Source organism: Carassius gibelio, chromosome B15 (assembly GCF_023724105.1).
Source record: "Carassius gibelio isolate Cgi1373 ecotype wild population from Czech Republic chromosome B15, carGib1.2-hapl.c, whole genome shotgun sequence".
NCBI lineage: Eukaryota > Metazoa > Chordata > Actinopteri > Cypriniformes > Cyprinidae > Carassius > Carassius gibelio.
Window position 1 is genome coordinate 28529791 of NC_068410.1, and position 27056 is coordinate 28556846.

General features: G+C 36.6%; 2 protein-coding genes across 5 annotated transcripts in view; both read left to right on the forward strand.

The window, feature by feature from the left end:
• LOC127972412 (fibronectin type-III domain-containing protein 3a-like) overlaps positions 1–20121 on the forward strand; it is an 81362-nt gene extending 61241 nt beyond the window's left edge. For all 4 annotated transcript variants that reach the window (XM_052575878.1, XM_052575880.1, XM_052575879.1 and 1 more), the window contains 19 exons: positions 177–346; positions 612–671; positions 1422–1560; positions 2121–2174; positions 2285–2409; positions 2678–2852; positions 3243–3329; positions 4494–4632; positions 5065–5133; positions 5214–5332; positions 7703–7808; positions 11087–11262; positions 11373–11486; positions 11955–12104; positions 12807–13156; positions 13340–13552; positions 14428–14594; positions 15056–15177; positions 17814–20121. In XM_052575878.1, the coding sequence (XP_052431838.1) occupies positions 177–346; positions 612–671; positions 1422–1560; positions 2121–2174; positions 2285–2409; positions 2678–2852; positions 3243–3329; positions 4494–4632; positions 5065–5133; positions 5214–5332; positions 7703–7808; positions 11087–11262; positions 11373–11486; positions 11955–12104; positions 12807–13156; positions 13340–13552; positions 14428–14594; positions 15056–15177; positions 17814–18128 (2850 nt within the window). In that variant the 3' untranslated portion in view covers positions 18129–20121. The remainder of the gene's footprint in view (positions 1–176; positions 347–611; positions 672–1421; positions 1561–2120; positions 2175–2284; positions 2410–2677; positions 2853–3242; positions 3330–4493; positions 4633–5064; positions 5134–5213; positions 5333–7702; positions 7809–11086; positions 11263–11372; positions 11487–11954; positions 12105–12806; positions 13157–13339; positions 13553–14427; positions 14595–15055; positions 15178–17813) is intronic.
• A 762-nt stretch (positions 20122–20883) lies between these two features.
• LOC127972893 (growth hormone secretagogue receptor type 1-like) lies at positions 20884–25195 on the forward strand. Its single transcript, XM_052576829.1, has 2 exons — positions 20884–22518; positions 24915–25195. Exons 1-2 carry the CDS (start codon positions 21789–21791, stop codon positions 25193–25195), a joined length of 1011 nt encoding a protein of 336 aa, XP_052432789.1. The 5' UTR covers positions 20884–21788.
• The last annotated feature ends 1861 nt before the right edge of the window (positions 25196–27056 follow it).

A 27056-nucleotide genomic window follows, 5' to 3' on the forward strand; every position in this document is an offset into this window, starting at 1 on the left:
TGTTGTGCGAGTCGTTTTTCTAATCAACTGATCATTTAAAATCTCTGACAACTCTGGATCCAGTAGAAGTTTAATTTTAAACTAGCTCAGTATAATATTATTTTTTCCCCCAATAAAAGATTTGTACTAGATTTAGTGCTTCATGTAAAAACTGTTCTATCATCTTGCATCATCAGGTGACAGACATCCAGGCCAAAGGGGTCAGTTTGAGTTGGTTGCCCCCATCAAGAACAGAAGGCGAAGATGAGCCCAAAGAGGGAGAAGAAGGCCCTGCGGAGCCCAGCTTCACATATGAGGTCTCCGTCTCATACAGCGGCAAGGATGAGAAGTACAAGAGCGCCTACAGGTGAGATCACGCTCCTTGTCCCAATGTGGAGGAGGTCTGGGCAGGATGTGGAGAAGGTGTGGGTGCAGTTGAGGAACTCGCTCTTATTTTTTTTGTGGTTTGCTGTGGGTTTTCTAAAGTAACTGATGGCTGAAGTTCAACAGCAGTTCAATTGACAAGCAGCAATTGACATGCAAGTTCACAATAGTAGATGAATACTGAAGAGTTGTTGTTTACTTTTTATGAAAAAATGTTACTAATATTCTCTTTCTTTTGCTTGTGTCAGTGGTGTTGAACTAAGTGCAACCTTACAAGACTTGAGACCAGCAACAGACTACCATGTCAGGTTTGTGTCTGTTTTGACTTTTAAATGCACAAGACAGTATCAGAATTAGTGTTACACATTCTAGTTTTTATAGCATAGCTCCGTTAATAATAACACTCCTTTATGAATAAAATTGTTTAGAAATATATTGATATATTAAGAGGCTTGCCACAGTAATCAGTGATAGAGCCTATTTAGCAATATTTCTGTTTAATACTTTTAATTGCAATTTTTTTAATACTATTGTTATGCTTTTCTTAATTTTGTTAAGTTATTTTTATGTGTTTAATGTATGTCATTCTACTGTTTTATTGTTTTTCATTAAGAGTACATTTAGTCATTTTGCAGATGCTTTTATCCAAAGCAACTTACAAATAAGGACAATGGAAGCAATCAAAAACAACAAAAGAACAATGATATACAAATGCTATAACAAGTATGAGTTAGCTTAACATAGTACATGGGTTTTTTATTATTATATTGATTTTAATATATTTTATTTTATTTTATGCTATTGGTAGCCAGTGAAAACTGATAAACAGAGGTGTGACGTGTATTCTTATCGGCTCATTAAAAATGTATTTTGCTGCCGTGTTCTGGATTAAATTTCCTCACCATGGTATCCATGTATAATAAAAATAATACATTTAGTTATATTACAAAAATGCTCAGTCTTTATAAAAACAATTTCTAAGATCTAAAACTATTCCTTTCTTTACTGTTGGTATTATTTCTATATGCTAATACAAGTGCGTGTTTGCGTGTATTTAGGGTCCAGGCCATGTGTAACTGTTTACAAGGCGTCCCTTCAGAGCCTGTGAGCTTCACCACCCTGAGCTGTGAGCCAGACAGGCCCAGCCCGCCACGCAAAACCGGCGTCACCAAGAGCAGCCTTGTCCTGCAATGGAAGGTATGTGCACACCTTAACACACTGGCACATCAACTGTCCCACATAACTCGTCTCAGACGACCACCGGGACATGACCACAGGAAACGGATGATTCTTCTGCACAATCTGACTTTGCTGCAGCCTGGAATTGAACTGCTGGTTTTTTGTCTGGTCAGAGGAGAACTGGCCCCCAACTGAGCCTGGTTTCTCCCAAGGTTTTTTTCTCCATTCTGTCACCGATGGAGTTTCGGTTCCTTGCCGCTGTCGCCTCTGGCTTGCTTAGTTGGGGTCACTTCATCTGCAGCAATAACATAGACTTGATTGCAAATGATTGTACAGACACTATTTAAACTGAACTGAGATGACATAACTGAATTCAATGATGAACTGCCTTTAACTATCATTTTGCATTATTGATACACTGTTTTCCAAATAAATGTTGTTCAGTTGCTTTGACGCAATGTATTTTGTTTAAAGCACTATATAAATAAAGGTGACTTGACTTGACATAAATGTTATATTGCATATTTAAACTGACACATTTAAGTGCATAACAACAACAAAAATACTTTTTTGCCTAGGCTCCATGTGACAACGGTTCCAAAATCCAAAACTATATCCTTCAATGGGATGAGGTGCGTCATTTTGTTATTGCTGTTTTTATATTTCTCAAAAAGTAAACCTCGGGTCTGAGAAGTGAATGTTTCAGCATGTAGTGCTAATCCTGGCTGTGATCTGTGAACAGGGGAAGGGGACGTCTGCGTTCGAACAGTGCTACTACGGCCCTCAGAAGCAGTACAGGCTCACCAAACTCTCCACAGCTTCCAGATATTCTTTTCGGCTGGCAGCCAAAAATGACCTGGGGGTGAGGTATGTACCAATGTGTCAAAATGTTCCAAAATCCAGCTCCTAAAGAAACTAAAACATTCAGAAATAATGTAACACATCGATGAATGAAACGCTTACTAACATCATAAACAGTATAAACATAGTAGCATTTATTATAAATAAAATTTTGGCCGTTGAAAGGCATGTTGTGTGTGCATTATGTTTTGGAATAAAATTTGTGGCAAGTGACTTCTGTCTGGAAAATGACAGTGTATATATATTGTCCTACGATCATTTCCTGTTTCCGTAGTGAGTTCAGTGAAGTGGTCCACATCATGACATCATGCAGTGTGCCTGCACCCCCCTTAAGCCCCGAGCTGATTCAGTCCGGGGTCACATGGCTCTGTGTGCGATGGTACAGGCCAGCCGGCTCGCCCAAAGAAGACGAAATCAGCTACGTGCTGGAGATGGAAGAGGAGGGCTCAGTGAGTGGGAGACGCACGCACACACACACACACTTTCACAGAAATGCATCGAACACTTCTGATAAATCTGACAAATAAATGACATGTAAGGCCTGCATATATCTGTTATGAAGATCTATCTCTGATTTTATAGTTAGTCAGAGATAAGTTAGACATTTTTTTCAGAGTAAACATTAATTTGTCCTGTTGCATCCTGGACTGAGGTTGAGAATGTTACATGTAATGTAAAAAGTGATTTATTCAGACTTTAAGTGTGTAGTATACCGTGATCTGTCTCATACTTGTGAATGGCTTAAGGCAAATGTTAATTTTGATGTAAACTGGGCCATAAAGATTCAGTTTTTCCTGTTTTGAGTGTGTGTTTACATGAATATGTGATGTGTTTCACAGGGTTATGGGTTCCAGGCCAGTTATGATGGTGAAGATCTGTCACACACTGTCAGAAACCTCCACAGGAGCACCACGTACAGGTTCAGGGTGAGAACACACACACACACACAGAGAGGGATGTATGTTTGCCACTTCTTGTGTGTGTCTCAGTTTCTTTATTTCCTTTTGTTAGTTTAGTTTGTTTGTCTATTTGTTTAAGTTTTTTTTTACTTTTTTTTTTTTTTGCTTTTCCGTTTTTACATTTTGTTAATTCATATTGCCATGTCTAATGTTATTTCAATGCTATCTGTTTTTTTAGTTGTTTTTTCAATGTTGTCATTCCTTTTGTTTCTATCATTTATTTTTCATCTTAGTCTTTTCTTATTTTTGAATTAGCTTTTTCTGAATCTGTCCATTTTTTTGTTTCATTCTTTTTTTTTTTTTGCCTTTGTTCATTCTTCGCCATTCCCTTTATTTAGTATATATTCTCTTATTTTCTCTTTTTTGTTCTCTTTCTACCGTTATCAGCTTCTTTTGTTTCTTTCTTTTTGTTTGTGCTTTTTTAATTCCTTTATTTAATAATTTTGTTTGTTTGTTTGTTGTTTAAATTGTTCTTCTCTTTCATTTGTTCATTTCCAACAAGTCCATTCTTTGTTCCTCTTTTTTTTTGTTTACCCTCCTCACCCCATCCCGGGCCTGATTGAGACTCACCTTTTGTCAGCGGCTGTGAGATGAAGCAGGTGGTGTAGTGATGCGATCCGTCACTGTTCTCTGGTGTTGTTGGGGCGGGTTGATCATAATCATGTTTCCAAAAACACAAGTGTATTAATGCGATCAGAACGGCTGCAAGTATCCTGATGAGAGGAGCTGATTACCTGCCGAGAGCTCCCATCCCCAATTACTGCCAATTGCTATGACAGATGACATCACTACACCACAGTTTATTTCTGAACCGTGAAACGCTTCCTCATCCTGAACTTTTATCAGGGCAAACTGTTTCTCGGTGAGAAACATTTGGTGGTTAATATTAAGGGTTTTGAAAGGCACTAGAGATTTGCATTGCTTCTGCACCCAGCACCTGCATAGCTGAGTCATAATGAAGGCTATTTTAAGGACCAATCCATTTTTTTTGCATTGTCATTTTGAATCATTCGCAACCACATCCACCCCCCCCCCCCACACACACACACACTCTCATTACTATAATGAATAACATACTGACTATTATTATAATTATTATTATTATTATATATATATTTTAAATCATTGCAGGTTGTCGCCTATAATGCAGAAGGGAAAAGTAACCCCAGCGGTGTGTCTGAGTTCACCACGGCCCCTGACAGACCCGGCTGCCCCTGCAGACTCACAGTGAAGGGAAAACCTCACCCTACCAGTTTCCGTCTGACCTGGGGTCAGTTCAGCATGTTAAAAACACATAAAGATTGAGCTTTTACTCAGTACAACTAAAACTAAACAGAAATCACCTTTGATTTAGTCCTCATATACTTTTTATGGCCCAGTCATGGAACTTGGTGAGCTACCATTCCAAGAAAGGTTTTTAAGAATTAATTATTTTTGTGTACACATTTTTAATTTTTCACAGTAAGAAATGTCCATCCAAAATGGAGTGATATTTTGGTTGATGATATTAAAATTAGAATAGAAATGCAGAAACAAAACACAACAAAATAATTAAAAACCAAAACTAAACTCAGAACAGAAAGTGTAAAAATAAAATCAAATGTAAAATATTATAACCGTATCTCAATGATACTAAAATAGCATTTGAACTGGACACAAATAGTAAGTGTTTTTTTGTTGTTGTTTTTTTTCATCACCTCAGATCCTCCCAAAGACAACGGCGGATCAGAAGTGACACAGTATGTTGCGGAGCTGTCTGAAGGCTCAAGTGGTACGTTCCAATTAGGTTTTCCGTTGTATCAACTCATGCTCATTATGATTATTCATTGAATGCTTGTGTGTGTGTTTCAGGTTGTTCTTGGAATCAGGTGTACACTGGTTCGGCTGTGGAGTGTGTTTGTGATGGTCTGAGCCCAGGATGTTCATACCAGGCTAGAGTCCACTGCATCAGTGCGGGAGGCGAGAGCCCAGTATGTCACACAAAAATTATGCAATCCTTCTTTTGCTGTAGGGCCAAGATAAACTTTTATTGTAAATATTGATGCTCATTTTGCTGTATAAAAAAAAAAAAAAAAAAAATATATATATATATATATATATATATATATATATATATATATATATATATATATATATATATATATATATATATATATATATATATTAGGGGTGTAACGGTTCACAAAATTCACGGTTCGGTTCGATACGATACACTGATGTCACGGTTCGGTTCGGTTCGGTTCGATACGTTTTAGATACAGCAAAATGTAAAAACATCTCAACTTTTCAGAATGCCGCAAGCGCACCGCGGGTCATGTGACAAGAACCAACCAATCAGCTTCATCCTTTCCCGTAACAACGTTGAGAGCTCAGCCAAGATGAAGGATCAGCTGATCATAGTTGTATATGGATTGCAATTTTGAAATAAATTTAGTAGCAGAGCTACTGCAAGCGATTTTTAGAGCTGCAAATCCATTTATCCTTCGCTGAAATTTCCGCGTCTCATGGAGAGAGCACGTCATTGCTGCTTAGCAAAGACAGACGCCTCATGAGCGCTTCTGCCCAAGCGCTTTGGAAAGGAGGAGAAAGACGCGCTTAGCGTTTTCCATGCGTTTTTAGGCACTATATGTGAACGGCCCCTAAGGCGCTCGCTCACTCAGTACGCGCTGAAGGCTCGTTGCAAAATGTCGAATGCATTTAACAGACCAGAAATATAAGATCCTAAAATAACCAACAGGTCTGGTGTTTGGGTTGGATTCCCTGTAAGCTATAGTGTCTAAATGCTGCAGGGATAGTTTGCTGCGTGCATGTTTCTCCTTTTTTTTTCGTCTTTTCCCAGATAGTACTGACGCATATATCCCAGATATTCCCGCTGGTGTTTTTTTTTTTTTTTTGTATTCCCGCTGGTGTACCCTGTCATGTTGCAGATGCGACATACCGTTGTTTTTTTATCCACCACTCTCTTGCCATCACCATTATAGCTTAAAGGGAATCCAAAGTGCACCCAAACACCAGACCTGTTGGTTATTGGAGGATCTTCTCATTTCTAGTCTGTTAAACGCATTGGCTATTTTGCAACGAGCCTTCAGCGCGTACTGAGTGAGCAAGCGCCTGCTGAGTAGCCTAACATAAACATATAAGATGGTGTTTTTTTCTTCTTCGGGAGTGTCAGGGGCGTTGCCTGTTACGTTGTTTGGGTTATTGGGCTACCTTGTTGAACGCATATCATTATATTTCTCTCTCTCTCTCTTTTTTTTTTTTTTTTTTCAAATATAATTAAATACTCCAACGAACCGTTCGGTATACATAATGCGTACCGCGTACCGAACCGAAAGCGTCGTACCGAACGGTTCAATACGAATACGCGTATCGTTACACCCCTAATATATATATATATATATATATATATATATATATATATATATATATATATATATATATATAAAAAAAATCTAAATAAGTTCATTTTTTCTTAAAGAACAGATTATTAGCAACTATAAACACTTTTTTAAAAAAAAGATAATTTCAACTACGATTTAAAGATGTGAAAATGACATCATTACAAAGCACACATTTTAAAAGTGTATTTAAGTTGGTTAAGAAACTGCACTTTCTTTAAATACACTTCAGTGGCCTTTTCATTAAAATTATATTATCTGCAAGTATAGTATGTGGATTTGACTTTCACTATAAACGTAATTTCAATACAATAAAGCATATTTTTTCTTTCTTTTTTTTTTTTTTTTTTTTTTACAATAGACTGTCACAATGTATCTTCAAGAATTCATGTTAGAAAAAGTTTCTGGATCATAAATGGATGTTTTTTAAACAAACAATGTAAAACTACTAACAATCTTCATTATTCTCTCTTTGGTGGAAATCACATTTTAAGCAACAAAAAAAAAAAAAGTGAGACCACCAATTCATCCCCCTTTTTATCGGTTTGTTTCAGCATGAATCGCTTACATTTTACCTCTCTTCCATCATCTCCACGCCCTTCAAAATCGTAACACGCTTTTATCAATGGAGCACTTTTGGCAAGCGGCTGGTAATAATTTCTCTCTTCCGTCTCCTGATCCCAGCTGTAATGGCATTGTTGGCACATCGCAGATGCATATCTGCATTTAGGACTTGCCAGGACGCAGCTATGACTCATTTTGGCACTGGTTTTCACAGCCGTGAATGTGAGAGAATGCTCACATAGCTGTGGTCTGCTGTCACTGTTTCAGCCGGTGCCTGCACACTATTCTCATTGAGAAGGTGGAACGTGGTGTGCGTGATTAAAGTGTATCAAGATTTTGTAGGGTTTTTTTTTCATTTCTCATCCTTGTTGTTTTTAGTTGATGGAGGCCTTGCAGGTCCAAACGCCACCTGTTCCTCCTGGTCCTTGTCATCCGCCCAGGGTCGTAGGCAAACCCAAAGCAAGAGAGGTGCAACTACGCTGGGGTAAGCTTTGACTTTGTGTTTGTGCTTATTGTGTATAACAAATTAAGTGTTTCTTAAAATCATGCTATATTTAGTATGTATTTAGGGTTAATTGGGGGTTGAGAGGTGTATATACACAGTCTTTTAAAAGTTTGGGGTCATTCATTCAATATTATTATAGCTTGAAATAACTGTATTCCATTTTAATATATTTTAAAATGTAATTTATTCCTGTGATGGCAAAGCCATTGTAATATGCTGAATTTTCTATTCTTTTTTTTTTAAGATGTCTTTATTTAATCAGTTTATCAAATGGATTTGCTGCTTAATTTGTATATGAAGAAAAGAGAAGGATCTTGCATTTGGTTCCATTCACATGTAACACGATTTCAAGTCTATAATAGAATCCACCAGAGCAAAAAAAACTTTGAAAAAAAAAGTAAAAAGAAATGCATTTGCTATGTTATGTATGCAAATGAAAGGATTACATGAGGAGATACTAGAAGTCTTCTTTATTCTTAGAAAGTGCAAAAAAAAAAAGTGCTCAGTGCATATTATATTAAATTATATTATATTAATATCAACAAATGTTTCAGACATGCAGGACTTTCCTTAGTGTTCACATTTTATTGAAATGGTTCAATTTCATATTCAATTCCTCACATATCAAGAGCATGTATCCAGTCAATCAATTACTTCATTGTCAATTGAGTAATCAGGTCATCTAAATTTATTTTTTTAAGGCCAAATCCAGCCATTGTCTTTTATATCATTCAGTTCCCCCAGGATTTTGCGATCGCTGAATTTATCGCAAAAACAAGCAAACTCTGAAATTTTCGCAAAAGAGCACAAATTTTCGTAATTGCCACACATTTTCCACATAATTTGGGCTTAGAAGCATCCCGTGACGTCACCGCAATGCGCATTCAAGTCAAAGAAAGTCCTTGTGTTCTCATCAGGACCAATTTACAAGAGCTACATTAGATAAACAAAGCGAAACAAATCTGCGCAGAACGTTTATCTGCTCGAGCCGGAGCCGCGCGCTGATCTGGATCATGTGACACAGCGCTGGGAGATACAGTGAAGAAAGTAGTTGAATTCACCCCAGAATCAATAACATCTCTGTGAAATCTTGTGAGAAGCATTCATATTCAGCGAAGAATTCTGTTAAAGCTGATATCAGAACAAACGCCACTAATATAGCCTATATATTTTTGTATTCATCAAATTAGATTTAGACATTATGAATAACAGTAATAAAAGTAAATTTTATCAGATGTAATATATTTATTACCTCTGTAAGACATCTGCTAAAGATCTGGGAATCATCTGCTGTGTACTCTGATAAACGTCTCCGAGATTAGTGTGAGTGTTTTACTCTAAGGTGCTGGTGCCACCTTTTGTAGAACTTAATGGCACCAGTGCTGGTGGCGTCGAACTAGGGCTGCACGATATTGGGAAAAAATACATTGCGATATTTTATTTTTCTGCGATATATATTGCGATATTAAATCTTATCAAATTTTTTCTTACAAACAAAAATGCGGTTAGCACACGTACATTCTCATTTCAAATGATTTAAACATCAGAGTATTATTTAAATTAGAGTAAATGATTTGTTAGTAACTTTAGGATATGGTTTGAATTGTTAACATATTAACTAACATGAACTTACCACGAGCAATACTTTTGTTACTATATGTATTAATCTTTGTTTATCTTAGTTTATAGAAAGCACAGCTGTTCATTGTTACTTCACAGTGCATTAACTATGTTAACAAATACTGTACAACTTTTGATTTCAATAATAAAGGCTATAGCCTAAATGTTGAAAATAACAATGTTGTAGAAGTGCAGTTTAGTAATAGTAAATGTTAAATAATTTAGTTAAATAGTTTAATTAATAGAACATTATTGTAAAGTGTTACAGATTTTTTTAATATACCAATTCGGACATCTCGTGAGTTCAGTGTTGGACAGGTCAGTTGTTTAAACCATTCATTAAATTGAATCGGTTCAAAGGAATCATTAGTTCGCGAATCAGACGTGTTGTGTAATTATCTCTGCAGTTTAGGATATTTGACAGCACAAGATTTGACAACACAGAAAACATTTCATCACTGGATAGTTTTTTTGGTTTGTTTTGTTTTTTTTGTTCAACACCATCGTGTCAATTGATTTTGATTAATATGCACAAGTGAGAGAGAGCAAGACAGCTCTTGTGTTGTTTGAAGACGGTGAAGATGAGCGTGCGTGTGCGGCTGGGGCTCGCTCTTTCTCTCTCTCTCTCTCTCTCTCTCTCTCTCTCTCTGCTCGTTCTTATATGTGCCCTGTTAAAATGACAGGACTTAAAAACACATGCAAATGATAAACTTTCACTCTATGATGGTTAAGCTGTGCAATTAATCCGCGAATCACAGGGCTGGAGAGCAGCTGGCAGCTGGCTAGATTCGTACATTGCGATATCGATGCTTAAACGGCACATCGTGCAGCCCTATGTCGAACGTGAATCTAGAGACCTACAGTGGTTTTCGAAGTAAGAAAAGTCATAACAGTGTTCGAAGAATGTTGGCTGTGGTATATTTTCACTGCAAAACAATAAATAAAAAATATAGCAAATTTCATCCAAGTAAAACAAAAAAAACGCAACAAAATCTGTCATTTCGATCGCAAAAATCTCAAAAAATAATTGTGAAATCCCGGAGGGACTGATCATTGTACTGTACTAAAAATGTATCATACAGTTTTCTTGACTTGTTATACTCAAAGTCTGTCTAAAAGTCTTCTTCTGAACAATGCCAACGGTTTACAGTATACCATTGTAGATAAGGTTTAATCCACTTTCAAACTTTAGTTTCGAGAAATGGAAGCTCTCGCTCAATACATTTCCATATTAAATGTTATCTAATCATAAAAGCCATTCATATATTCATAAAAAGGACTGTAATTCCTGCGCCCTTAAAAAGTATAAAAATGTCTTCGATACATCTCCAAAAAATTTAAGTGTTTAGGAGAAGGAGTTTCTTAAACACAGACCTTCCTCCAAAAATCCCATCGTTAATATTGCTAAATCCGGTTCGAAACAAGAACCTATTTATGATACCTGTAACACATTATTTATCAATATAGTTATTTTTTTGAAAGTTTAAAAAGCAGCGTTTATTTTATTTTATTTTTTGTAGAAGTATGTTGAATTATTAACTGTTTCTTTTGATTAATTTAAATTAGTCCTTGCTGAATAATTTTTTTTTTTTTTTTTTTTACGAAATCTGAATATTTTCTCTCATTGCGTCTGTTAGCGCCCCCTCTGGTGGATGGAGGTAGTGCAGTGTCTTCGTACAGCGTGGAGATGTTCGCTCCCCAGATGGACGAGGGCAGGGAAGTGTACCAGGGCTCTGAAGTGGACTGCACAGTGGGAAGTTTACTGCCCGGCAGGACCTACAGCTTCCGGCTCAGAGCTGCCAACAAAGCTGGAGTGAGCAAGATATTACTTGTTTTTATAGTTGCTAATAGTTTGTGTTTTATACAATGTGCCACATATAGTTTAGCTTCAGCTAATAAGAATATTTTATTGGTATTCAACAGTATGGCCCTTTTTCTGAGCGGTCTGAGGTCACGACAGGTCCAGGGGCCCCTGAGGCGTGTCGGCCCCCTCATGTCATCTGTAAATCACCGACATGTGCTGTGATCAGCTGGGAGGTGAGAATATCCCATGATGCAAAGTATTCTTTGTGTCAAGCAAGTATTTAGTAGCTTTGAGGGTAGGATTATTTTAGTCAATTACTTCATTGTGACTGAATCAGGGTTATTATTATTATCATTATTATTAACTGTATAAAAAATATTTATAAAAAACAACTTAGAAACAAAGAAATAAACATAAAAAAACCCTTTAAAACTAAAGAAAGTAAAGAAAAATTACAAAAGCTTTATCTAAAATAAAAGGACATAACAATGTAATGTTTTGCATGTTTTTATGATTGTTTTTACCTAAAAACATAATCAGAAAAAAAACAAAAAGCATCCTTGTTTCTGTTTTGTTTGATTTGATTTGATTTATTTTTTAAATTTTTTATTTATCATATTTGTAGTTTTTTGTTTTTGCTTTGTTTTCCTCTTTTGTATTTGTTTTGTCTAACACATTGGCTGTGTTTTGCCCCCATACAGACCCCTCCCTGTAATGGAGCAGCAGTGTCAGAGTATCGTCTGGAGTGGGGGGCGGCAGAGGGCAGTATGCAGGTGTGTTACACCGGTGCTGCACTGTCCCATGAGATGAGGGGTCTACTGCCTGCCACCAACTACTTCTGCAGAGTACAAGTGAGAAACGCTATCATTCTCACACTTATTTCATCTCAGTGTTGAAGCTATTGGTGAGATGTGATCGGGCATGTGAAACTAAACAGGAAGTAGCAGTCTTGATGACAGGTTATACTTTTATTTCCTGTGATGGCAAATAAATTCGCTTGATTCATACAAATAAGATGATGGGGCGGGTGCCAACTTTACATTCTCAGTGCCACCCAGTGGATGAGAGACGGATACAGTTGTTGTTGTTTTTTTCTTGTCCTGTGTGCTTTTTAATAATGTGGTTTATTACTAAATTGGGGACGGTTATTCTGTATATTGATTATCGGCTGAAATTTTGTTAAATTAAATTATTTTGCAACCATTTGTAATTATATTACAAAATATGCTCATTCCCTAAATGTTTCTACTGAGACAGTTAGCAGATTTACAAAAGCAAAAACAGTTAAATATCAATTTTCTTAGGAGTTGCATTTGAACTAAAATAAGCTAATGTTGTAACGGTTATTCTGTAATAGATGCTTTAAATCTTTCATTGTGCAGTGTTTTTTAAACTATCATCATAGTTGGTCGTGTAGTTGTTATTGCTCATCTTGATGATTTCTCAGCCTGCTCAACTAAAAACAAGTCAAAGATTAAAGTTGTATTTGTTGTTAATGTCAGGTCTGTATAACATTTTAGTCGCTCACTGCCTGTGTGTTTTTCGTGCCTCAGGCAGTGAATGTAGCTGGTGTGGGGCCCTTTAGTGATGGCTTGCTCTGCCAGACGCCCTGCTCTGTGCCAGCGCCAGTCGGCAACATCCACGCTCTCTGCGAGTCAGAGATGAGAGCGGAGGGCAGCAGGGCCACAGAGACGGGCGAGGATGAGGAGGACGAGGAGGACGAAGAGGCCAGACCTGTCCTTTACTCCCCATCCACCTGCCTGGGGCTATGCTGGGATGCACCGTGTGATCACGGATCAGAGATCACGTCATACCTGATCGATCTGGGAGAAAGACAACCCATCCTTACAGGGCCTGTAACCAAATACATCATCCAGAACCTGCAGCCAGACACCACCTACAGGTACAATGAAATCTTTGTTATTAAACAGTAGCAAAATAAACCGGTATTTTCCATTTCATGAATGTAGGACCTTATGAATCTTATAAATTAAACTCCACAGCCTTTCCAAAAATGAACATGAATCGGCATGAATTAATGAATGTATATGAATGAAAATTGAGGCATGTGCTTGTGTGTTTGAAGGATAAGGATCCAGGCTCTGAATAGTCTGGGAGCAGGACCCTGTAGCCACACCTTTAAACTGAAGACCAAGCCACTGCCACCCCTCCCTCCTCGTCTGGAGTGCACCGCTTCCAGTCACCAGACCCTCAGGCTCAAGTGGGGCGAGGGCCCGGCCAAGGCCCAACCCACTGATTCCCTACAGTACCATCTCCAAATGGAGGATAAAAGTGGAAGGTTAGTAGATGCACTGTTGGTTCATTACAATATATTTTACAATGTGTCCTGACCAGACACAAGAAAAGTTTCAAGTAAATTTCCCTGAAAGCCAAATACTAAGATTAGCTAAATATGCAGTCAGAGTTGTTGTTGTTGTTTTTTTTTTTTTAAGAAATTAATACTTATATCTTGCAAGGATACATTAGTTTGACCAGAAGTGACTTAAGTAAAGATGTTTTTTTATGATATTAAGAAAGATTTATATTTTAATTAAATGTAGTATTTTTTTATTTACTTAAAGAAATCTCAATCTTGGTTACTAGAAAAATTGTAAGCATCACAACTATTTTAAACATTTATAATAATGATGAATGTTTTTTGAGCAGCATATTGGAATGATTTCTGAAAGATCATGTGACACTGAAGACTGTAATAGCTTTTGATTAGCTATTATTAGCTATTTTTCTGCTGAGAAGTTTTGTAATAATTGGAATAAATTACATTTTAAATGCATTAAAACAGAAATGTTATTATTTAAAATTATAATAAAATTACAGTGTTATTTTTATTTATTTATGTTTTCATTAAATTCAGTCTTGGTGAGCATAAGATATTTTTTTCAAAACCATTTAATAAATTTTACCAACTGCAAACTTTTGAAAGGTTGTATAGTACAAACATACGATATGGAAGGGATGTGTTCCACCTTATAAATCATTCAAATTAGTTATTATTACATGCATTTATTTGTTATTATTAATTCATTCAGAACTCTATTTTGTGTGGGTCTTCCTTCAAGTTTGTTATATTTTTAAAATATTGTGTATTTTCTGACTTTATCGAGGTTAACTCTATAACGTTTCCTCTATCTCTGTTGTTGTCTCTTCCTAAAGGTTTATATCCTTGTATAAAGGACCCTGTCACACTCACAAAGTGCAGAGGCTAAATGAGTCTACCTCTTACGCGTTCCGTATCCAGGCCTTTAACGAGGCGGGCGAGGGGCCCTTCTCCACTGTTTACACCTTCACCACCCCCCGCTCCCCACCTGCACCCCTAAAAGGTACAGAATCTGCTGCAGCCATACACTTGCCCCATAGGCTTCGTCTGATTCGTTTCATTTACTGATTACAAAACTTCATTTTCATGATTTGCTTCTGAAGAAACAATTCTTCTTATAATTATCAATTATGAAAATATTTTGTGGTATTTATTTATTTTAAATCTAGATGTGTTCAATAAAGCTTCACATTTTACACTGAATATTATGCCTGGCTTCTCATAAGGGAGCTAATTTATGTGCATAAATAACAATAATTGCACAGCTTTGTTTATTGGCATGTTGCAGCCAGTGTTATATTTAAAATGATCAGTCTCTCACTCAAATTAATTATTTTAAATTGATGCACTTTGACAACAACATCCTAAAACATAATTAATGTTCTGCGGTTTGACCTGAAGTATTTTTGCATGCAAGTTTGGTTTGTTCTCATCATCTCTACATCTGTCTGTGTCTGACTTCAGCTCCTCGTGTGGAGCGTGTGGACGACTCGTGTGAGGTGAGCTGGGAGACACTGCCACCTATGAAGGGAGATCCAGTCATCTACTGTTTGCAAAGCATGCAGGGAAATTCGGAGTTCAAACAGGTACCTATATCACACTATATCAGGTGAATGTACGTGTTTCAGTAGAAAACAGCTCATCGAACACTTAAAAACTATCCATTTTAACCTCAATGAAGCATCTCAATTAAATATTTCGATTCACTGCGAGGCAGCAGTGTCTCAAATGTAGGTTCGCACTAGTAAGCACAGAGGTCAGGGCACTCAGCAGGTGCGCTCAGCAGACAGCAGGTGTTGGGTTCAGCAGTTTGGATAATTATTAAAGCATAATGACGATCTAATGCTCATGGCTTAGTGACAGTTATTGCACTTAATGTTATATCTAAATCAAATCTATCCACTCACATTTGTTACGTTATTGTGCATGCTCTTTATTCTGACATCATGGTGTGACTATGGCTTTCATTACCTTTCTTTGGCAAGGACTCCATAAATGTTAAGATGCAACAAAGTACAAAATATAGAAGTGTTGATGGTTAAAATGAAAAACTCAAAAGCTCATTATATATTCATACCTTTGTGTTGTTCCAAACTATAATGACTGTATGTACAGTAAATAATGCATAGTTATATGCAACTAACCCTAGACCAAAACCTATTCCTAACCCTGTAGTAAGTGTATGTAGTAAATTAATACTACTTAGTACTTAAAGCAGCGGTAGGGAACTTTTGACGCTCTAGCGGTTAATAAACAGAACTGCTTGCATCTTGCGGAAGAACATCGTAGCCGGAACTACTTCTCTCTGTTTGTGTCTATGAAGAATCACAAAGGTACTGGGTTACTCCGCCGCGGTATCCCCGAAGCAATCTAAAATAGTCCGAATATAAACACTTATTATAGGTGCACCCTAGTGATTCAGGACAAGCTAAAAACACGGTTTGGAAAATGGATTCATGGTGTTCTCACTTATTATATACATTTTTCTACATTTTGAACACAAACAAAGTTACGGACCCCAGCTCTGATTGGTTGTTTCTTACCGGGACCGTAACTGCAAATGGCAATAGGACCACTGGGAGGAGCCAGAGGAGCTTGATTTTTTTTTCCACAGATTATCTTTCTCATATTAAACTGTCAGGACATAATGACAGGTTTAACAAATATGTAAAAAATATATTTTTACAAAAGTTACCTACTGCAGCTTTAATTGTGTAACTATACTGTAACAAGGTTACCTTAAACTAAAGTCTAACCCAAACTTGTGGCACCATATTTAAATTACAAAAAACAGATGAGATTTGATGACTTAAAGGGTTAGTTCACCCAAAAAATTTAATTCTGTCATTAATTACTAGCCCTCATGTCGTTCCAAACACGTAAGACCTGTGTTCATCTTTGGAACTCAAATGAAGATATTTTTGATGGAATCTGAGAGCTCTCTGACCCCTCCTATAGACAGCAATGTAATTAGCTTCTTTGTGTCTAAAAAGTATTCTCGTAGCTTCATAAAATTGCAGTTGAACCCCTGATGTCACAAGGATTATTTTAGTGATCTCCTTGATATGTTTCTGGACATTGGTCATGTTAATTACATTGCTGTCTATAGGAGGGTCAGAGAGCTCTCGGAATTCATAAAAAATATCTTCATTTGTTTTCCGAAGATGAACAGAGGTCTTATAGGTTTGGAATGGCATGAGGGTGAGTAATTAAAGACATAATTTTCAATTTTGGGTGAACTAACCCTTTAATTTTTCTCACAAAGTATAAAAACTTTTAAACTCCCTTTAAACGTGGGTCCTAAGGGGCCCCCTGGAGAGTCGGGTAAAAACATCACCCAGTTGTCTGTAGTTGCGGTGTTTAATTCCTAATAGAACGTTTGATTTAACTTAAAACCACTCTACCGTGAGCACCTGTGCGGGCTGCCTCTGAGTGACTGAAGATTTGAGGGTAATGGAAGGGTAAAGCAGCCTCACTGGCTCTGACTCACCACCCCCTGCTGAGAGACACTGTAGGAGACTGTAGGCATGATGGGAGGCTTGTGTTTGTGTTGATGCAGCCCACACACACGTGCACAACTTCATCTTCATATTCTCATGTTCTTTGCGAATATTATTTTTCTGCCTACACATCTGCATCCTTAAAATAGACTTGATCAGCTCTTTACTTTTTGTTGTGAAAAAGAATTAAATTAATGAAATGCTGAATATTGTTCTGTATAAATTAAACTGATTACTGATATATTCAAAAATGAGTACATTTTTGGTCTTCTATTATAATTCACTACATTATAATATACACTATTAAATTGATAAAGTAACGGTATAACAGTGAAATAGATATTTTATGATGTTAAAAAACTATTTTAAGTAAATGCTGTTCTTTTTTAACGTTATATTTATCGGACAATCTTAAAAAAAAAAAGGTTTCATGGTTTCCACAAAAACATTAAATGGCACAACTGTTTTCAACATTGATAATAAGAATAAATGCACCAAATCAGCATATTAGAAAGATTTCTGAAGGATCATGTGACACTGAAGACTGGAGTGGAATTTCACTTTGGATATGTTTTAAAGTATATTAAAATAATAACACTTCTTTTAAATTACAAGATTACTGTTTATATGGTATTTATAGTAATAATACTTTATGCAGTATTTCATAATATATTTGTTTAGTTTTTAATCAAATATTTAATGGTCGTCTTGAATTCTTTCAGATCTACAAGGGCTCAGCCACTTTCTACCAGCTCCCTAACCTGAGCTCGTCCACGGAGTACCGATTTCGCGTCTGTGCCATCCGGCAATGCCAAGACGCCCCCGAAATCATCGGGCCCTACAGCTCCACCGTCATCCTGCTCCCACCTCGCGTCGACAGCCCCGGGGGCTCCGGCACCACAGGATCCAAAGCAGCCGAGGCCCAGAAGCCAAAACGCAGCATGACGGATGAACAGTTTTCCTTCCTCATCATTGCCCTCTTGGCCGTGACATCCATCCTCATCGCGGTTGCCATCCAGTACTTCGTGATCGAATGAGACTCGGCCCTGCGTTACATCGTCAAAACGAGTTTGTTTGTTGATGTTTGTTTTTCTTTCTTTATTTTTCGTTCCGCCACCAGCATCGAGGAGCCGCGTGAAGGATTGAGAAAAGGAAGTTGCAGAATCACTTCACCCAATCGTTTGATCTATCTTTCCTCTGTCCCTTCTGAGCATGCTGTCGAAAAAACGCCGTTCCCTCCGTGGGACTCGGAGGGCGAATTAATGAAGGATCAGCAGTGAAGCTCACCGCTCATAGCATATCATCGTACAACTTCATTTATTTGTGTAGCTGTAGTCTTTAAGTTATTTATACGTATAATTTCAATTGTAAAATGTTTAGTGTCAGTTTCGTTCAGTGTCCCACAGCTAGCTCGGTGGTCGCGCCACTCACCGGTTTGCTATCTTGGGCCTGGGACTCGAGGGCCAGTGACTATGCTGTCGGCGAGGGGGTACAGGCGAACAGAAGGCCCACCGGGGGTCCAGAGCGAAGTCTACAGGTCTACGATTTAAAAAGGGGGATCCAAGACCGATACCGCTCAAATTAGCGAACGTTGATTTAGCACTTTGCTCAGAACTTTTTTGATGTTCAGAATGTGTAAAGGATGCAAAAATAACTAGAGAAATGTAAGTATATTTTTGTACAGTATGATACGAGGACCTGAGATTCTGGCTTAGCATGGGGAGTAAGACTATGACTATGAATACCAAACTAACTCAGCTTTATAGTTATTTTTACTATCATGTACGTATACTGTAGCTTGTTTTCACAATCAAGCAGCTGCTTTGCTTCAGAATATTGTGGGTCAGCACAAACAATGTATGCTTCTCGGAAACCTTTCCTTAAGTCGTTACCTTTGCACCTTAGTGAGAAGAGAAAAAAATACTTATCGAATGCATCTTGATCTTGTGATGCGTTTTATAGAACATGTTCTCCAGTTGCGCAAGCCCTCAATGTGTTTTGGCAGTTTTTAAAAATGTAGTACCACAAAAAATTCTTGAAATGGTTTATTCAGCCAGAAATCATGATTTGGAAAGACATATAGTATTTTCTTAATTTCTCTATTGTTGATTTTTTTTTTTTTTTTTTAGTTTTAGAAACCAGATTATCGCGTTGTGTTATACTCTACTTTTAGCAATATTACTTTTTGATGTAATCTCAAGAGTATTGAATATAGGACTAGATATTAATTTTCAGATATCTTTTTTCTTATCACGCATTTGAACTTTATTTTTATATGGAAATAAAAACCATTACGTTTATTCTGTCCAGCAGAGAAATTAAGAAAGCGAAAAGCGCAAGAAATGAAATGCAAACCGCTGTGATGAATTGTGTTAATCCTACATGTACTTCCTGTGAATCGATAATTTTTGCCTTTTTCTCTGTGTGTTAAAGTCTTGTGTCTGTCAATGCTGTGTCACAGCAGCATGATGGTCCGGTCGTATGGTTTTGTGTCGTGCTTTAGTTATGGGCATATGAGTGCTGTCAACAACTGTTAACAACTGAAGGTACCTTGCAAAAGAAGCCTTGGATGAAAATTAATTACATGATTTGGTCTTATAGATATTCTGCAGATTTCTTCTGTTTGTCATTCAATGAAAAGAAACAAAAACTCAAACTCCTATTTTTGATAGTGATAAAATGTAATTGTGCCATTTTAACATCTCCCCACCATGGTAGGCATTTGGGTCTTGGGAGACAGAAAAACATAAAAAAAATCAATAAAATATGCACAAAAAAATGAGACCATTTTTATGTAATTTTAATGTTTGCAGTTACCTCATACACCGTACATTCCAAAACAAAGATTTGTTATAGTATACATACTACCAGACATATCACTTTAAAATGTTCGTTATCAGATAGAAAATGTATAATCATATATATATATATACACATATGTGTATATATGTGTGTGTAACTAAAGTGTGTCTGTAAAGTCATGATATCTACAGACCGATCCATGCACAATAAAAGATTTATAATTCTTAATTGTCTTCTTTTACTGCATGTTGCCATATATGTAGATTCATATCACTATGATAATGTTTTTGTATCTAAAAAAAATGTTTGCTTTATTTGATTTAATTATTCAAATTACGTTTTCAAAATTTCAGATTTCATGCATCACACATTTTAATAAATCTAATTTCACAATTGCATCTACATAATCTAAATATGAACACTTCTATTAAACACTATTATAGTAATGACTTTTACTATATTAATTATGAGTAGTATATATAATATTTTGCATCTTAATTTTTCTGGGAAACTGGTAAATATATGTTTTCAGATTTTGTGTTTAGTCTTAGACTTTCTGACCAGACTGTGTACAAAGAAAGTTCATTCTTCCTGCATATGGTTACATTTTGTCCACAAAGTAAGAGCCACCAGGTTCATTGGGTTGGCGTGCTCACTCCAGACAGATTGTCTATTAAATAAGATTATTCTTCAGCACCTGGATAAAGTGTTAAAGCATATTATAAAGCCATTAAGATTATCTAAATGTATTTTTTTGTAATGTTTCAAAACAGATTTGAAGTGAACACAATGCACCACCTGGCACACCAGGAGCTTGTTTGTGCATCAACATGAATAAAGATTGTGTTAGACATTGCCAGTGTTAATACTAATTAACTGTTCATATTTCTAATTCAGTACATCTTTTCAACTTATATATATATATATATAAAGCTAGCTGAAATAGGTTTAAGTGTTCTAATATTTTTCTTTATTGCAAGCAACAGTGGCTAGATTTTTATTTTTATTTTTTTGTTAAATATAATAACCCTCTTTTATGCTCACTAAATTGTAATTTTAAGAAGATATCCCCAAAAAATGTTGATGTAAAGATTACAAGTCCATAATTTTCCAAATTGTTTAATTGGATAAAACTTGATAAATACTGATATGCAAATAATTATCATTACCCAGCGCTTCAAGACCATGAAGACCATATTAGTAGAGAGTTTGCACTTATATCAGTGTTGCCAAGTCCCAGTCTTCCCGTGGAAGTGGGCTAATTTAACACTGTTCCCGCAGTTCGTTTTTCATGTCCGACTCCAATGAAGAGACTCTGATAACATGATATTTATCCCCTGTAACGTGAATTTTAGCAGGGGAACCCACAAAAAAAAGTTTTTATTTTACTCTCCCGGAATGCGATTTTTAACTGGAAATCCCCTCGAAATGTTTCTGGCCTAGTTTTGATTAACGACTGGGCGGTGGGTTTTCTTCTGTAACCTGGCAACCCTGACTTATACATGCATCAAGAGCTGTTAATTTAAACATATTTTGAAAGCCAAAGCCCCACCTCACACCTCTATCCCTATCTGTCTACTGTCTCCACCTCTTGTGATGTCACTATTTAATTAAATATTGGACTAAGTGATATTCTGCACGTACACAGGAGAGGAGAGGTGACGCTCTCCTCTCCTGTAGCAGAGCACCAGATACTACACCCTACAAGTCTCGTCTCTCTCATCTCCTGTTAAAACTCGCCACCTCTTTGGTTCCTCCTTCCCTGATGCTGAAACAGACTTTCAGTGAAGAAGTCTCATCAGAGTTCTTCATGCTCAACCTCTTTTAAAGTTCTTTTGTACTTTTACCATGATCTCTTAGATCGAATCAAAGGGCATCTGCAGATTTGCATCAACATGGATGAGTTCATGGAGGACCACCACTATGGAGACTCTCTCTTCCCAACCTCCACCCTAATTCCTGTCACCACCATTTGCATCCTGCTCTTCGCCGTCGGCATAACTGGCAACACCATGACCATCCTCATTATCCAGCGCTTCAAGGACATGAAGACCACCACCAACCTGTATCTCTCCAGCATGGCCATCTCAGATCTGGTCATCTTCCTTAGCCTCCCCTTCGACCTCTACCGCCTCTGGAAGTACGTACCCTGGGTCTTTGGGGAGCTGGTGTGCCGTCTATCACACTACATCAATGAAGGATGCACCAATGCCACCATCCTCCACATCACAGTGCTCAGCATGGAGCGATACCTGGCCATCTGTTTCCCTTTCAAAGCCAAAGCTGCCATCACCAAGAGGAAGGTCAAATATGTCATTCTGGCTCTGTGGGGTTTTGCCCTGCTGTCCGCTGCTCCAGTGTTCTTCCTGATGGGGGTGGAGTACGAGAACGAGACGATACCTGACCCGGACACGCGGCAGTGCAAGCACACACGCTATGCCATTGAATCAGGGCTGCTGCACACCACCATTTGGGTGTCGACCGCCTACTTCTTCTGCCCTATGTTTTGCTTGCTCTTTCTGTATGGATCCATCGGTCGAAAGTTGTGGAAGAGTCGTCATGAGCTTCATGGCCCCAATGCGGCAGCCAGACAGAAGGTCAACAGGCAGACCGTCAAGATTCTGGGTGAGTGGGTCTTGGGAAGTGTTGAGGCTGGAATACACTACACGACTTGAAACATCTGAACAGGTTTAGAAACACTACGCATCATTCATTTACAGAGGAAATGGTTACAGAGGAAATCTGGGCACGACTGAGGATTATTCCATTAGAATTATCACGTTGGAATTTCAAATCATTCTAAACTCCTCAAACTCATGCCAGAGAATGGATGACAAATGAAAACACAGTGGCGTAGGGGATTTACGGTTAATTCCCAAGGATCAGGTACGTAAATGAAGACAAGATCAGGAGTCAGAGATGCAAACAATTGAAGAACAATTTACTGAAGAAAACAGTTTACAGTTTCAATAGCAGTAGTCAGCTTCAATATGTGTGGGGAGTGTATAATCATACTCTAACAGAAGTCACTAAATAAGACATTCATTTAGGTTTAAATAATTCTAATTGGCTAAATCTTAGAAAAACATGCAAAATCGGTTCACAGCACATCTCCAAAGGTTATTTAGGTGACAAGTGATTAGAGTTCACACCTAATGTGTTGCTCCAATTTGTTGAGATAGTGAATTGGTGGGTTTTTGTTAAATGTGAGACAAAATCATCACAATTAAAAGAACCAAAAGGCTTAAACTTCTAAACTAAATGTATTTAATACACAGGTTTCACCATTTGAGTTGAATTACTAAAATAAAATAACTTTTCCATGAGATTCTAATTTGGGATGCACCTGCAAATGCTTTAAAAACTTATAAAATGGTCAAGTACAGTAGATGAGAGGCCCTAATGACCTTTGTGACCTACGCTCACAGAAGTTTCCAGAATCCACCGATTCAGTCTTCTAAAATAAGCTCAAAATATCAGACATGTTTGAAATCCTTGACTCAAAATGAAAATCAGCATAAAAAATCTAAGCAAAAGTCGCGCAGTGTATTCCAACTTTAAGGTAACAGTCATGGATATTTACGTTTGCCATAGTTCATTCTTACAGTTTTAGGGACCTGGACAATAACAAGTATCAAATCTTGTAGTGTAAATGGTCACACGAAAACTGAAGGAGCCATATTTAAAGATCAGAATGTCATCAGACATAGAGTTAGTTAGACTCTTGACTTTTGTCATTAAGTGACCATCCCAAAACCCCTTGTTTAGTACTCAGAAACCTTAGCAGTCAAGACCTGAGTTTGTTGAGTCTGAGTTAAGACCAAGACCAGAAGAAGGTCTATATCATTTTTAAAGTATGACTATTCTTTCCTTTGACACGAATGAAGGCTAGTTTTTGTCATACTCACTTAAAACTCTGCAGACCAGTGCACACCAGTGTGTTCAGTCTAGAGACGGAAAAGCACAGAGCAGATCAGATTTTGTCAATCGGCACAGAAAGATATGTAAATATGGTCTTGGATTCGAGATAGGTGAGATACAATGTCCAACACTTCATCCTAGCCTCACGGTGGCCAGCAAGGGTAGGCCTGTAGTCGTACCACTTTAAATGTTTGTAAATCTGTGAATATTTGCACTGTTCATCTCAAACATTGATATTTTACAATGTCCATATGTTGCAAATTAAAGTTGTTTTGAAATGTACAACTTTGTCCTAACTTGACCAAAATAATTTTAAGTATAAAGAGTGTCATATTATGATTTACCAACACTACCAATGTGAGCTATTATCACTATGTAACACTTTGACTATTGAATAAAGGCATAAAATAAAATAGATTAAATCAATCTTGATTTTAATTTCCACAAAAAAAAGTTTGGATCTCTTTAAATTCTTTATAGTTGAAGACTAGACGTGCCGATATACAATAACAGAACATCACAATAAAATTATTATTATATTCTTATCAAGGGCCTTTCGAAATATTGTGAAAAATTATTTATTATTCAGATTTTAGAATGCATTTTTATAATATCCCATTATCTGGTTAAAACGCACAACTCTGCTGCATTTTTTTGTTCAACATCGTAATAATATTGTACACCATGATAAAAGCTTCAACAATTTTCGCAACATAAAAATTTGATACAGTGCCTAGTGTAGACCAACCACTTTCTATCTATCAGGAGGTTGTGGATGTTTGTAAATTCATTTATTACAAGATTCTCCATTCTTCTCCATTTAAAGTGACTTGGGTGAGACATGAGTATTGCCTAATCTTAATTAGCAGTAGCAAAGTCTTTCCAATGTAATGGAATGATGTCGACTTGAGTGAGAAAATGTCTAACAGATTGCAAATATGTAACTTGTCTTGTTTATTAATTGTCTTGTTACTATCTTGTCAATTTATGTACATTTATGTCTGATTAGCAGATGTTTTGTCTTCATAAATTAGTATGCAACCACCCAGAACATGGACAAATCTCATTTTTCTCCTAACCCTACCCCTCTCTTCTCCTAGCTGTTGTTGTGTCGGTCTTTGCCATCTGCTGGCTTCCTTACCACATCGGTCGGTTCCTCTTCACACACGTGGATGACTACCACTCTGCCCGGCTCAGTCAGGACTTCAATGTGGCTTCCATGGTGCTCTTCTATCTGAGCGCCTCAATTAACCCCGTCCTCTACAACCTTATGTCCAACAAGTACCGCTCCGCCGTCAAACGCCTCTTCCTGTTGCCCCACGGGCGCCATCACCGGCCCAACCAGAGGCATACCTCGACCCGTGATGACTTCACCATGTGAACAGAGACATGCAATGCAGTGAAGGAGACAGTACTGATTCACATTGAGACTGAGTGGAAAAGCTCGTGTCAGTGACTCCTAAATGAAGGGTTTCACACAAATGCATAATATCACAGTTATTACACACTGATAGCAATCATGTAGTCTAGATCCATAATGTAAAATGTTTTTTTTTTTTTTTATAGAACTACTTGATTAATGGAAATATTGTGACTTGCATGAGTCATTTTCATGGTAAAACATTGAGTTGTTGCCAAACCAGTTGTGGTGGAAGAAACTGTAAACCATTGCAGACACATTCATGCGGTGTGGAAATCAGCTCGATGTTTCTCTCTTTAAATGAATGCTGCACCTGAGCTCAAAAAATTAGATGTGTCATGCTTTAGGCAGCCTTTGTGTGCTTCTTTTCTAATCGTAAGACATTTTATGTTTTTCTGTCTTAGAGAAAGCATAATCCAAATCTATAAATTCTAATTAAAAAGTGCATGACAAAATGGTGATTCTTTACCACCAAATGATAGCATTGTCTTGTTGCAGTGATGTGTTATTTCTATTTTAATGTATTTGTGTCCATAAATTATTCTATTTTACTCTGTTGGATGTAATTTCCTTTGCACATATTCATATCTATTATAGTATTAATATCTATGTTGTATTGGAATCATTTAAAAAACTTTACAATATTATTATGATAGTATTTTAATCATTATAAAATTCTCTCTCTCTCTCTCTCTCTCTGTGTGTTTATATATAATGAAATCATGACAAATCATAAGAATATGTTATTTAATGATTACAATATACTGTATTATATTATAACTTTGTTTATTGTAATCTTTAACATTATTTTTTTATAGATGGAAAGTAATTTATTTTCTGTGGCTTTTGAAACAACATTTAAACTTAAGAGACTAAATGATGTTTGTTCAGCAGTAATCAAAATACAAAAAAAGTTAGATATTATTAAAAAAAGTTATATGTGAATATATAATATCTTTTTTTTTAAAAATCTAATTTACCCTTAATTTAACAATTTTCATATGAAGTGTTGCTCAAAAAGTTAGAGCCACATACCCTTTGCTGTATTAAGCCCCACAAAACATCACATTTCATTTTCATTCAGAAATGTAAAGTTAGTATTGAAAAGATGACTTGAAGTTGTTTTTGTATAAAGTGCATAACCTACTCTACAATAGCAGTCCATTTCCAATAGGGGGAACCGCTGTCTTATATTAAATTAAATTTATGCATTTAGCAGACGCTTTTATCCAAAGCGACTTAAAGTGCATTCAGGCTATCAGTTTTTACATATCATTATATGATTGACTAATACATTTATACAGCATAACTACAGTATACAACTTTTGGGAGGTGAAAAAATATTTTGTATTCATAGAATCACAAATATCGAATTGAATACATCTGAATAAATAAAACATTCAATCAAATAATAAAAAAATGAAAAAAATACTTTATTGTCAGCTTATTAATTAAAAGAAAAAGACATAAATACCAGACAAGATCTGCTTGAAGTTAGTATACAATATGATGATTTTTTAAAATTTTCTTACACATTAAAATCCCAGTAACTCTGAACCCTTAATTGTAGTTTTTTTCTGTGATAGCTTTATTTATATTTTTGTTTCTAGAATTGATCAGTATTTAAACTTTGTTCAATATATTTAACAGTGTATATCTATTTATCATTAATATATCTGTGATATATTCTGGGAGAACAGTGTTTAAATAATCCAGCTGTTTTACTGAATGCATGTATTTTGTGTAAAGTGGTGTGAGATGGTTAATACAGGTTTGTTCCCACATGACTGAACTATCTGGTGAAGTGTCAGGAAGGGTCACA

Bases quoted from the DNA above. Each gene is read 5' to 3' on its own strand.
- LOC127972893 (XM_052576829.1), top strand. From the start codon at position 21,789: ATGGATGAGTTCATGGAGGACCACCACTATGGAGACTCTCTCTTCCCA. The intron at 22,519-24,914 runs GTGAGTGGGTCT...CTCTTCTCCTAG, and splicing joins GCAGACCGTCAAGATTCTGG to CTGTTGTTGTGTCGGTCTTT.